Source organism: Pongo pygmaeus, chromosome 19, assembly GCF_028885625.2.
Source record: "Pongo pygmaeus isolate AG05252 chromosome 19, NHGRI_mPonPyg2-v2.0_pri, whole genome shotgun sequence".
In the NCBI taxonomy this organism is placed as follows: Eukaryota; Metazoa; Chordata; class Mammalia; order Primates; family Hominidae; genus Pongo; species Pongo pygmaeus.
In genome coordinates, this window is record NC_072392.2 from 17,889,209 (window position 1) to 17,903,129 (window position 13,921).

At 49.6% G+C, this 13,921-nt stretch overlaps 1 protein-coding gene across 3 annotated transcripts in view; it reads left to right on the forward strand.

Moving 5' to 3' along the window:
* The window catches only part of SHMT1 (serine hydroxymethyltransferase 1), a 34,454-nt gene that overhangs the window by 19,169 nt on the left and 1,364 nt on the right, over positions 1-13,921 (forward strand). For all 3 annotated transcript variants that reach the window (XM_054459166.2, XM_054459168.2, XM_054459165.2), the window contains 6 exons: positions 3,942-4,023; positions 4,497-4,709; positions 7,528-7,644; positions 9,913-10,035; positions 12,494-12,610; positions 13,783-13,893. In XM_054459166.2, coding sequence (XP_054315141.1) covers positions 3,942-4,023; positions 4,497-4,709; positions 7,528-7,644; positions 9,913-10,035; positions 12,494-12,610; positions 13,783-13,893 — 763 coding nt within the window. The remainder of the gene's footprint in view (positions 1-3,941; positions 4,024-4,496; positions 4,710-7,527; positions 7,645-9,912; positions 10,036-12,493; positions 12,611-13,782; positions 13,894-13,921) is intronic.

The window sequence follows — 13,921 nt, forward strand, 5'->3', positions numbered from 1 at the left end:
CCTGAGTGACTGCTGGGGTCTCCTTCCTTATCCTCTGGGCACTGTGGACCCCATCTGCAGTTTATTATAAATGCCTGTGAATTCTTCTAGGAGTTGTTCTGTTGTCTCATTTTCAAGACTAAAAAAAGAAAAACCTTTGAAAAACCCATTAAATTAAAAAGGGAGAAAGCAGCACAGGCTTTTGTTTTTTTTTTTATTTTTATTTTTTATTTTATTTTTTTTGGTAATTGTGGCTACACAAAAAATTTTAGAATTATGTCCATTTTTTTAACCTTTTTTTTTTTTTTTTTCCTTTTTGGGGAGAATAAGGTCTCACTATGTTGCCCAAGCGGGTCTCAAACTCCTGGACTCAAGCTGTCCTCCTGCCTCTGCCTCCCTAAGAGCTGGGATTACAGGCGTGAGCCACCATGCCTGGTGAATTACGTCCATTTTTACTGGAGGTCAGCTGTTGATATTTCATAAAATGGTTTGGTTTCTTTGCCAAATTCAGGTGACTGAGAAAGAACCACACCTTTGAAGCAAAACACAGCAAACAAAACCACAAATCATCTTTCAGTTTGACTTTCTAGATGAGGTCTTGGTTTCTGAAACTTTGTGGCAAGCTTCTATAGTTGGGTTGGATTATAAGTGCCTTTTTTATTTGGAAAGAGTGACCACCAATCCTGAAACCTTTCACTCCAGATGTGCTGGTAGTTCCTGAGGGGGACACCCAGGTAAGAGGAAGGAAGGTTGGGGCAGGGCCTTCAGAACAGGGAGCCTCTCTGCCCGTCTGCTCTTCCCTGAGGCTTCTCAGATCCCAGAGCCCAGTTTTTCCTGTGGTGCACTCTGTGCTCTGCTGGTTATGTGTGCTTCCCCGTGACTTTTTTTTTTTTTTTTAAAGACAGCATCTGGCTCTGTCTCCCAGGCTGGAGTGCAGTGGCTCTGTCTCGGCTCACTGCAACCTCTGCCTCCCGGGCTCAAGCGATCTTCCCTCTTCAGCCTCCCGAGTAGCTGGGACTAGAGGCGCATGCCACCATACCTGGCTAATTTTTGTATTTTTTGTGGAGATAAGGTTTTGCCATGTTGCCCAGGCTGGTCTTGAACTCCTGGGCTTAAGTGATCTGCCCAACTCAGCCTCCCAAAGTGCTGGTATTACAGGCATGAGCCACCGTATCTGGCTGACCCCTTTTTTTTTTTTTTTCTGAGACAAAGTTTCGCTCTTGTCGCCCAGGCCGGAGTGCAGTGGCACGATCTCAGCTTACTGCAACCTCTGCCTCCCGGGTTTAAGTGATTCTCCTCCCTCAGCTTCCCAGATCGCTGGGACTGCAGGTGTGTACCACCATGCCTGGCTAATTTTGTGTTTTTAGTAGAGGTGGGGTTTCACCATGTTGGCCAGGCTGGTCTTGAACTCCTGACCTCAGGTGATCCACCCACCTCGGCCTCCCAAAGTGCTGAGATTACAGATGTGAGCCACCACGCCTGGCTGACCCATATGTTTATAGAAGTTTAATAAAATGAACTTCCTAAGAGATGTGTTGCCAGAAAAGAAAAATAAATTATTTTAAATTTTACATTGAGATCTACAATCTGTTTGGAATTGACTTTTTTTAAACAAATTATATATAATTATGGGATGCACAGTGATGTTATGATTTGTATATATGGTGTGGAATTATTGAATCAAGTTAACTAACATATCCCACTCCTTAAATATTTATTATTTTTCTTCCTGTCTAACTGCAACTTTGTACCCTTTGCTCAGTATCTCTCCATTGTCTGCCACCCTCCAGTGACTGGTAACCACATTCTTCCCTGCTTCTGTGAGTTTGATTGTTTTATTTATTTATTTTATTTTATTTATTTTTTTTGAGACAGAGTCTCACTTTGTCACCCAGGCTGGAGTGCAGTGCCACCATCTCAACTCACTGCAACCTCCGCCTCCTGGGTTCGAGTGATTCTCCTGCCTCAGCCTCCCAAGTAGCTGGGATTACAGGCACACGCCACCATGCCTGGCTAATTTTTGTATGTTTAGTAGAGACGGGGTTTCACTTTGTTAGCCAGGCTGGTCTCAAACTCCTGTCCTCAGGTGGTCCACCTGCCTCGGCCTCCCAAAGTGCTGGAACTGCAGGCATGAGCCACTGCGCCCAGCAGTTCGATTGTTTTAGATTTCACATAGAAGTAAGATCACATGGCCAGGTGCGGTGGCTCACACCTATAATCTCAGCACTTTGGGAGGTCGAGGTAGGAGGCTCACTTGAGTCCAGGAGTTCGAGACCAGCCTGGGCAACATGGCGAAACCCCATCTCTACAAAAATACAAAAATTAGCCGGGTGTGGTGGCACTGCCTGTGGTCCCAGCTATTCAGGAGGCTGAGTGGGAGAATCACTTGAGTCCAGGAGGCGGAGGTTGCAGTGAGCCGAGATGGCGCCACTGCACTCCAGCCTGGGTGACAGAGTGAGACTCTGTCTTAAAAAAGAAGTGAGATCATGCAGTATTTGTCTTTCTGAGCCTGGCCTATTTCACTTAGCATAAGGTCCTCCAAGTCCATCGGTCTTGTTGCAAATGACAGAATTTCTTTTTTCAGGCTGATTATTATTACATTGTGTATATATATATATGTGTCACATTTCCTTTGTCCATTCATCTGTTGATGGACATGGGTTTATTCTGTAACTTGGCTATTGTGAATAGTGCCGCAGTGAACATGGGAGTGCACGTGTCTCTTTGACATACTGATTTCAAGTTCTTAGGATATAGATTCACAAGTGGGACTGCTGAATATGGAATTGATTTCTGTGAGTGAGGCGGGCATCCAGATAACATTTTTGTCCAAATAGATGCCCAGTTGATCTAGTGCCATTGATTGAAAAGGTCATCCTCTTCCCACTGCACTGCAGCATCACCATTGGCATGGATCGAATGACCTGTGTTGCGTGTGGTTCTGCTTCTGGTTAAGCCAGATGCTCTGCCCTTCCACGAGTGCATGCTGCCTTAATTACTATAATTTGTCAAGCATTTTGTGACACAAAATACACAACGCAATGATGTTTTGTGTAAAGGTTTGGTATGATTTTCCTTTTATGGTTTTTGTTATTTACATCTGTATACTTTTTGGTTTTCCTTTTTTTTTGAGATGGAGTCTCGCTCTGTCGCCCAGGCTGGAGTGCTGGAGTGCAGTGACACAATCTCAGCTCACTGCAAGCTCCACCTCCCGGGTTCACGCCATTCTCCTGCCTCAGCCTCCCAAGTAGCTGGGACTACAGGCACCCGCCACCATGTCTTGCTAATTTTTTGTATTTTTAGTAGAGACGGGGTTTCACCGTGTAGCCAGGATGGTCTCGATCTCCTGACCTCATGATCTGCCCGCCTCAGCCTTCCAAAGTGCTGGGATTACAGGTGTGAGCCACCACGCCCAGCCCCTACTTTTTGTTTTTCAATGCTGTACCCAGTGACCTTGCTAAATTTGCTTATTCTAACAGTTGGCCCCAGCATCTTGATTTTCTAGGTATATTGTGTTGTCTGTGTGTAATGTCAGTTTTTAAATTTCTTCTTTCCTAATCGTTATGCCTTTTGTTTCTTTTTCTTGCTTCATTATACTTGGAATAGAAGTGGTATTAGCAGGCATTTTGGTCTTGTTCCTGAAGGTAACCGTTTTGATTTACATTGTGTGGTCCCGTCACATTTGTTTCATTCTGCAGGTGCTTTTTGGTTCCTTCTCAGGGGGTAGTGCCCCAGCAGCAGGGCTCACTACAACCCTGGGACTCCTCAGGGACTCCTGGGTCTGTGAGCCATACTTGGTTGAGCAGGCTGAACACACCAGTATCCATCCTGTCTCACTCTCAAGTCCTCATCTAGGACATCATTCCTCTTGTCATGGCGGGTGGAGCAAGTTCAAGTGGGAGGACAGGAGGCAGGTGTGGCTGGAAGCAGCAGCCTGAACCTGCCTCCGTGACATTCCACAGGTGAACCCAGACACTGGCTACATCAACTATGACCAGCTGGAGGAGAATGCACGCCTCTTCCACCCGAAGCTGATCATCGCAGGTGATGCGCGGGGTGGAAAGTGACCTTGTTCACCAGTAGCCTGGTGCCCCCTACAGAATGAGGATGGAAAGATGTTCCCACCCTGTTGAGCCCACTGCTAGTTTCTGCCCTGGATAACTGAGTTTCTGGGGTCCACATATATTAGTTTCTTTCAGGATACAGATGTGTGTTTGCTGCTTTTTGTGCTATGTAGATTAAGATCTGAGACTGTCTCAGAGAAGCATCTAGAAATGTCAGGCCCTGACTGGGCTGGCAATAGTAGTTGGGGCCATCTCAACCAACAAGAAGTTGAAGAGTTAGAGTGGTTGCCTTTAGCACAGAGGTGCTTTTTGAGGGCATTCTCCATTTTTGCTCTGAGATTTTAGGGGAAGAAATCTAGGCTTTCAGATCTGCATATCTAGAGGCCACTGTGAAGCCAACTCAGCTGGCCCATGGAGATCTCTGATGCAGCTGTGTCACCTTTCCTGTCTCAGGAACCAGCTGCTACTCCCGAAACCTGGACTATGCCCGGCTGCGGAAGATTGCAGATGAGAATGGGGCGTATCTCATGGCGGACATGGCTCACATCAGCGGGCTGGTGGCGGCTGGTGTGGTGCCCTCCCCATTTGAACACTGCCACGTGGTGACCACCACCACTCACAAGACCCTGCGAGGCTGCCGAGCTGGCATGATCTTCTACCGGAAAGGTGCGCTCCCGAATGTTGGGTACAGACGGGTACCGTGGTTTACATTTCTCCTGTGGGGGTTCAGATTCAGTTGAGGGAGCTGAAAAAAACTCTGACCTGGGATCCTTGGAAAATATTAAGATCCCAGTCCCTTAAAGAGCTGCTTAGGAAGGAGCAGTGACAGGCTTTACAGAAAGGATTCCTGGCCAGGTGCGGTGGCTCGCGCCTGTAATCCCAGCACTTTGGGAGGCCGACTTGGGCAGATCACGAGGTCAGAAGATCAAGACCGTCCTGGCTAACACGGTGAAACCCCATCTCTACTAAAAACACAAAAAATTAGCCAGGTGTGGTGGTGGGCACCTGTAGTCCCAGCTACTTGGGAGGCGAAGGCAGGAGAATGGCGTGAGCCTGGGAGGCGGAGCTTGCAGTGAGCCGAGATTGTGCCACTGTACTCCAGCCTGGGCGACAGAGCGAGACTCCGTCTCAAAAAATAAAAAATAAAAAAATAAAGAAAGGAATCCCCAGGAGACCGTCAGCCACAGCTCCTGCTTCACTTTTGTGCATCCAGGTCCTAGGAACACAGGAGGGGGATCAGCAACCACTATGTGTTAGGATGATGCCGGTCGCTGAACTCGAGAGGCAGGTGTTTGAATGAAAGGAGGGTGCGTGGCTGGCTGGGGGCTACTGGGAGGCCTCACAAGGCTGCATTATTCTGGTGAACTTACAGTGGTCCATCATGTTTCTCAAAGAGAAAGACTCATAGTAGTCAAACTAGAAGACATGGATGTATAAACATTAATATCATTTTAGTGAAGGTTTTTCTTTCCATTACCTTATAACCTACCCCTAGGCACTCCCCTTATTTTCAAATTCCCATACCTGGGAAAGCCTGTTAGCAGTCAGGTCATCATTTAGCCTGTGGTGAGACCTGATGCGCCAACTTTGCATAAGCAGAGACACCAGCCCTCTGGTGACTACATTACTCTTACCTGATGCAGGGTCTTCTTGCCCAGCCCCTGGCTGGGACTAGACACAGCCACATGCCCCCTCAGCTTCTCAGCACCCCATTGCCTCTCTGCTCCTCCAAGGACCGTTTTTAGCTGTGCTGTTTCTGAGGCAGGTAGCCATTCCCACCCGCCCAGGAGACATTTGGTTTTTTCCCCCACTGTGTGTTGATGTGATTCACTTCACCCAGTGCTGAGGGACTCTGGAGCCAGCCTATCAGAGCAAATACTGGCTCTGCCACACACCCTCTGTATGACTTTAGGGCTAGTTGTGCAGCCTCTCTGTTCCCATTTCCTCACCTCTAGAGTGGGGACTGTAATAATAGTAACTGTCCCTTTGGACTGCTGTTTTGAGGATTAAATGAATTTATGTAAAATGATTAGAGCAGTTCTTGGCTCACTAGAAGCTCTAGATAGATGTTAATTGTTACCGATTATGACTGAATAGTAGCTATTATTGATGGTTAACTTTTTCTCAGAAAGGAACCTTATTCTTCATATTAGCCACATGAGCATTGTCTCTTTCACCGCATCTTGGAGACTCTTTAAATTTTATTTTTGGGGACAGGGTCTCATTCTGTCACTCAGGCTGCAGTGCAATGGTGCAATCAAAGCTCACTGCAACTTCAACTTCCTGGGCCCAAGCAATCCTCCTACCTCACCCTCCCACGTAGCTGGGACCACAAGTACGCGCCACCATGCCTGGCTAATTTTTAAATTTTTCTGTGGATATGGGTTCTCTCTTTGTTGCTCATGCTGGTCTTGAACTCCTGGGTTGAAGTGATCCTCCCACCTCTGCCTCCCAAAGTGCTGGGATTACATGGACATTTTTTTTTTTCCCGGAGATGGAGTTTTGCTCTTGTCACCCAGGCTGGAGTGCAGTGGTACAATCTTGGCTCACTGCAACCTCCGCCTCCCAGGTTCAACCCTTTCTCCTGCTTCAGCCTCCCAAGTAGCTGGAATTACAGGTGCCCGCCACCACGCCCAGCTAATTTTTGTATTATTAGTAGAGACAGGGTTTCACTATGTTGACCAGGCTGGTCTTGAACTCCTGACCTTAATTGATCCACTTGCCTCAGCCTCCCAAAGTGCTGGGATTACAGGCGTGAACCACCACGCCCAGCCACATGGACATTTCTTTAAGGAAAGATGTCCAGGGCAAATTCTTGAATTCTTGGTTACAATGTCAGTGGAGGGAAATTTCTGCCCCCCTTTTTTTTTTTTTTTTTTTTTTGAGACAGAGTGTCACTCTGTCACCCAGGCTGGAGTGCAGTGGCGCGATCTCGGCTCACTGCAACCTCTGCCTCCCGGGTTCAAGCGATTCTTCTGCCTCAGCCTCCCGAGTAGCTGGGACTACAGGTGCGCACCACCACACCCGGCTAATTTTTGTATTTTTAGTAGAGACGGGGTTTCACCATGTTGGCCAGACTAGTCGCAAACTTCTGACCTCGTGATCCGCCCGCTTTGGCCTCCCAAAGTGCTGGGATTACAGGTGTGAGCCACCGCGTCCAGCCTGTCCTTTCATTTTTAAGGCCTTGTTCTAGTTGTGTTAAGAAGAGATGCCATCAGAGGAGGCAGGTGGACAGCTGAGGTGCTGAAACCAGCATTCTAGCCAGAGTCCTCCATGATGTCCTCATTTCCAAAAAATAAGGATGCTGGTCTGCCCTCAGGAGGCAAGGGCCCCCTCTGCTCCGCTGCATTACAAACCAGTTCTCCATGCCAGGATAAAGGCCAGGCTTGTGCTTGATACTTCCCTGGCCAGTCTGGGTTTGAGCCTAAAAAGAAGAAGAGGGGACAGCCCGTATGATCCCATTGTGATGTTTTTCTTCCTCCAGGAGTGCAAAGTGTGGATCCCAAGACTGGCAAAGAGATTCTGTACAACCTGGAGTCTCTTATCAATTCTGCTGTGTTCCCTGGCCTGCAGGGAGGTCCCCACAACCACGCCATTGCGGGTAAAACATCATCTGCCTCTGTTCATCCTGTGGCCCCTAATTCCCATCTCACCTGTCCTCCAAAATTGTGTGCCAGGACTTCCACACTGGGGAAAAAGCTGGAGGGCTGTCTCTGTCCAGGAGATGCTAACACGGAGTAGGGCATGGTTGAGACTGGCCTAAGGTAGGGACAGTAGGGAATGGCGTCCACTCCACGTGTACGGCCAACCAGAGGCAAACCTGTGGGTCAGGCCGAGTTTTGTAAAGTACATGGCGCCCTCTTAGGGAAGGAATCTTGATAGTTAGGAGAGGGCAAAGCACAGGTGAGAGAGATTGGGGTCCAGACCCTGCAGGATGAGCCCCCTTGCCCTTGATGGACCTAGTCTGTGGCGGTGGAGGCCCCTGTGTCTGACCCTCACACCCTGCACCAGTGCCACGTCAGTGACTCCTGAGTCAGATTCCATGCCTGCCCAGCAGGTTCTCATTGACTTGTTCTTTGTCTCTTTGTACAAGTAGCTTAGGACATTTGTGATGACTCAAGAGTTATCCCGCTGCCTTCATGGAACAAGGACATTGGTAGCACTCATTCCCGCTAAGGGGCTCAGGATGAAGGTGTAGCTTCTCAGTCAGGAGATGCACGAGCACTTCTAGAGAGGAACCTGGGGACAGCAGGGATTGGGAGATATTAGGCATAAGGGGTGGAAGGAGCTGGGGTCCCAGGTGTGTTCTCATGTTCTCCCATCACACCTACACACTTGGCACCCACGGCTGCTTCAACTCTGGGATGCAGGGATCACCCCATCCCCAGCTGCTCTGGACGCCCTTTCCAGTTGTTTTCACAAGTATTGATTGGAGGCTCTGTGCGGGACGCAGGCCCGTGGGTTCTCCTTATCCTCCATTCTCTGTGTCCCTTGAAGCAGCCCTCAGGACTGAATGTGAGATACCAGGTAAGTCTGAATGGTGCAGGGTAGGACGAAGGCTGCACCTCCTACCTGCGCTCTGACCTAGAGAGCTGCATAATCTGGCATCAGAGCACCGGCTCTTACGGCTGCTAAGTAATCGTTTTCACACATCAAGATTAAAAAGGATGTAAAATCCATCTTGCTTAACAGCTTTGGTATGGTAATGTTAGCACAGAACTTCCATGCTTAGGGAAAGGTTACCTCAACAGCAGTTCCTCAGAGAGAAGCATATCACCTGGGCGCGTTGGCTCATGCCTATAATCCCAGCACTTTGGGAGGCTGAGGCGGGCGGGTCACTTGAGCCCAGGAGTTTGAGACCAGCCTGGCCAACATGGAGAAAGCCCGTCTACCAAAAATATAAAAAATTAGCCAGGCGTGGCCAGGCGCAGTGGCTCATGCCTGTAGTCCCAGCACTTTGGGAGGCCGAGATGGACGGATCACTTGAGGTCAGGAGTTCCAGACCAGCTTGGCCAACATACAGTGAAACCCTGTCTCTACTAAAAAATACAAAAATTAGCTGGATGTGGTGGCACGTGCCTGTAGTCCCAGCTACTTGGGAAGCTGAGGCAGGAGAATCACTTGAACCCGGGAGGCGGAGGTTGCAGTGAGCCAAGATTGCGCCACTGCACTCTAGCCTCGGCGACAGAGCGAGACTCCATCTTTCAAAAAAAATTAGCTATGTGTGGTAGGATGCACCTGTAGTCCCACCTACTCGGGAGACTGAGATGGGAGGATCATCTGAGCCCTGAATGTCAAGGCTGCAGTGAACTGTGATCACACCACTGTACTCCAGCCTGGGCAATGGGAGTGAGACCCTGTCTCAAAAAATATAAAAATGAAAAAATTTTTTGGCCGGGCAAGGTGCTCATGCCTGTAATCCCAGCACTTGGGGAGGCCAAGGCAGGCGGGTCACTTGAGGTCAGGAGTTCAAGACCAGCCTGGCCAATATAGTGAAACCCTGTCTCTACTAAAAATACCAACAAAAATTAGTTGGGCATGGTGGCATGTGCCTGTAGTCCCAGCTGTTCGGGATGCCGAGGCAGAAGAATCACTTGAACCTGGGAGGCAGAGGTTGCAGTGAGCTGAGATCACACCACTGCACTCCAGCCTGGGCAACAAGAGTGAAACTCCATCTCAAAAAAAATAAAAATAATAATAAAAATTTTTTTAAAATATATCATTTTGGAGGAAAATGTAATCCAACCCAAAAGCAAGGGGTGACATTGAAAAGCAAGGAAGCTTGAGTAAAAACAGGAATGTTGTTTTGACTCATCATCTGGGTATGATTCTATCCTAGCCTCCTGACCCATTGTCTCTTCCTGTCCAGGGGTTGCTGTGGCACTGAAGCAAGCTATGACTCTGGAATTTAAAGTTTATCAACACCAGGTGGTGGCCAACTGCAGGGCTCTGTCTGAGGCACTGACGGAGCTGGGCTACAAAATAGTCACAGGTACAGACACAGATGGTGTTCAGCAGGCCTGTTCTTCTGGTTGTATTAAGGTTTGCTTCTCAGTTTATGCAACCAGGATGTGGCCCAGGCTCTGCTGCTGCAGCTGCAATGACTGGGGCCCACCTTGGGAGGAGGTCAGCCTCGCCTCCAGCTGGAAAGCCTCCCCCTGCCTCAGACCAGCCAACCACCCCCTTGGGTGAGCCACAGATGATGGGAATAGTGGTTGCCATTGGTCACCAGCATAAGGACTGCTTGTCCTCAGAACAGCTTTGCAGGAGGATGACCTGAGGCTCAACTGAGAGGTTGGGCTGTAGTGGTCACAGACCTGGTAGGTGGCAGAGCCAGGACTGTGTGGTGATGCCTCACACTGTGCCATGGGAGTGTCTTCTCTCACCCCACAGGGCTGGGGGTGCAGGGGCTCTCCCCTCCCAGTTTGCTGCATGTTCCTGGGGAGTTGGCTTGCCATAGCCATGTTTGCTTGGATCTGTACATTCTGGAGCTGATGGGCTGTGAATGAGATGGACTTCCCAGGTCAGGGCCCCACTCTATGGTGCCATCCACCTCACAGTCACTGCAGCTTTCCACGGGGAGAACGCATTTTTTTGGCAGGCAGCATACTCAGTCCTCCTGAGGAAGGGCGACTTTATACCTAGTCCCACAAGACTGCCGATTGTGCTAGCAGTGGTGTGGTCCAGGAATATGGGTCCTGCTGTGTGTAGACCCGAGTGCCCACTCTCTGCACCGTGTCCTTTGCCCTTTACAGGGATTACAGGCCCCCTGGTCTAAGGAGTGGGGCTCCCACCCAATCCTGCATGTGCAGCAGCGCCTGAGAAGGCCAGGCCAGTGCTGTCTCCTCAGCAGTACCAGCCACACCCTCTTTTATGTTCTACTTCACTTACTTTCTGTTCTCCCTTCATCCTCCATGTCTTCAAATAATAAAGCTCAAGAAGTCCTCGTGCAGACTGTGAACTTCAGGGTGCTTTAGCTCAGGAGTCCCCAGCCTCCAGGCCACGGACTAGTACTGGTTTGTGGTCTGTTAGGAACCCGGCCGCACAGCAGGAAGTGAGCTGGGCCGAGAGCATTGCCACCTGAGCTCCGCCTCCTGTCAGATCATTAGATTCTCATAGAAGCTGAACCCTGTTTTGAACTGCACATGTGAGGGATCTAGGTTGGGCCTAGACACTTTCAAGAAACTATCTTTTTTTTCCTTCTGATTATACCTGCATCCTTATGAGAATCTAATGCCCAATAATCTGAGGTGGAAGTTTCATCCCAAAACCATCCCCCGATGCCATCTGTGGAAAAACTGTCTTCCACATAACCAGTTCCTGGTGCCAAAAAGGTTGGGGACCACTGCTTTAGGTCCCTGTTTCTTAAACTTCGATGTGCACACCACCCCTGGGGCTGTTGGTGCAATGCAGATTCTGACCAGGCCTTGGGTGATGCTGGTCTGGGAGCCACCCTTGGAGTTGTGAGGGTTTAGGCCATAGTCCCTGTCACCATGGGCATCTCATGGCATGGGCCTGCCCTCTCCCTGGTGACTTTGTCATTGTCACTCTGCCATCTGAGGACCCGATGCACACAGCTGAAACAGATAATGCTTGCGAATGCCCTCTTTGGTGCCTGGTGCTATGAGAAGCACTATGTCCAGTATCTTACTTAAACCTCAGGACAGCCCTGTGAATTATTGGTCTTTTTGTTACAAATGGGCATCTGAGGTTTCACAATGTTGAGCTGCCTGCCTAAAGCCACACAGCAAGTGGGTGGGCACAGCTGGGGGGCTGCAAAGCCAAGCTGGAGCCCTGGCTCACCCGCATCTTGAAAGGGATCCCCGCAACACAGCCCAGAAGCAGAGGTCCTAGTGCTGTCAGCACCCAAGGCAATACCCCAGCTTAATGAAGGTTCAAAGTGGAAGGATCCTCCTGTGTGACCTCGGGCCAGGTCCAGATAACTCTGTTAGCCTTGCTGTTGTCACCTTACCACTTTGATAATACCATCAGCCTCACAGGATCCAGGAAAAACCTACCACAGGCTACAGTGTCTGGCACCTAATGTGCTCTGTGAGCATGCCCCTTACCCCCCAGAGTAAACTGAACCGCTGCCCAATACTCATGCTGCCTTCGGGGGAGCCTTTACCATCAATGTTAGAGAATTGCCCAAGCAACTTGTCAGAGAAAACAAGCCAGGAGCAGCCTGAGGAAGCTGTCCCTTCCCCATGGGAGTGTCAGGCCCTCTGCTGTATGATCAGTTACCCCTTTCAAAAGTGTTCTTTCCTTCCTTTCACATTCTTAGGCACGGGCATCTCTCGTGGGGATTAGAATCCCAGGCCGTGTGGTGGGGGTGCTCACCTTCCTGACCTCATCTGCTTTGGCTGCCTTTGTCCTCGCCTTCGTTTGTCAGAGATCCCTTCACAGCATAGAATTAGCCTGCATTGCTACGTGTCCAACTTTGTTTCCAGGTGGTTCTGACAACCATTTGATCCTCGTGGATCTCCGTTCCAAAGGCACAGATGGTGGAAGGGCTGAGAAGGTGCTAGAAGCCTGTTCTATTGCCTGCAACAAGAACACCTGTCCAGGTGAGAATCACCCTTGCCTTCTCCTTCACTCCTCTCCCATCTGCATTTCTTCTGGCCAAAGTTGTAGCTGATGAAGATAATGGCTCTGGGGACAGACCTCAGATAAAAACTGTAGTGGGGGCCGGACACGGTGGCTCATGCCTGTAATCCCAGCACTTTGGGAGGCTGAGGCAGGCGGATCACTTGAGGTCAGGAATTCGAGACCAGCCTGGCCAAAATGGTGAAACCCTGTCTCTACTAAAAATAGAAGAATTAGCTGGGCATGGTGGTGCATGCCCGTAATCCCAGCTACTCGGGAGGCTGAGGCAGAAGAGTCGCTTGAATCCGGGAGGCAGAGGTTGCGGTGAGTGGAGATTGTACCACGGCACTCCAGCCTGGGCAACAGAATGAGACTCTGCCTGAAAAAAAAAAAAACTGGGCCAGGCGCAGTGGTTCACACCTGTAATCCCAGCACTTTGGGAGGCCGAGGTGGGTGGATCACGAGGTCAGGAGATTGAGAAGCCTAACGCGGTGAAACCCCGTCTCTACTAAAAATGCTGTGGTGGCACGCACCACAGTCCCAGCTACTCAGGAGGCTGAGGCAGAAGAATCGCTTGAACCCAGGAGGCAGAGGCTGCACTGAGCCGACATCACGCCACTGCACTCCAGCTTAGGCGACAGAGTGAGACTCCGTCTCAAAAAAACAAAAACAAAAACAACAGAAAAAATGGAGCCGGGGCAGGGACCATACCTTGGCTGTCTCTTGGCTGTGCCTTTGTACTTGGCCCTGACCCTGCCAGGGAGCAAAAAGACTGATGTAGAGCCGTTGGAGGTGGTACATTCATTAGATGAGGGAGGTCAGGGCCTCTGGAATCCAGAGGCTGCATTTCTCTGTGGGTTAACAAAATATTGATGACGCATCTCAGACCCAGACAGATGTTACCCTCATTTTTAGGAGCAAGGTGCACATCAGACCACTTTGTGTACTAGTAATTAAGTCAGAGTGGCCAAAACGTGGTTGTGCCTCCTTGTGCCTTGGGTTGTACTTCAGTTTTTGAATCAGTTGTACTCCTTGCTAGAGACAGCCAGTATCCTCAGGCCAGTTCTCTTTTGCCCACATGTCCCTTTTTAAGTGCACCAGCATCACAGTGGTGACAATGTGACTTAGGGACAGAGCCCTGTTTATCTTGTAGGTGACAGAAGCGCTCTGCGGCCCAGTGGACTGCGGCTGGGGACCCCAGCACTGACGTCCCGTGGACTTTTGGAAAAAGACTTCCAAAAAGTAGCCCACTTTATTCACAGAGGTAAGGATAAAATTTTGGAAGCTGTATT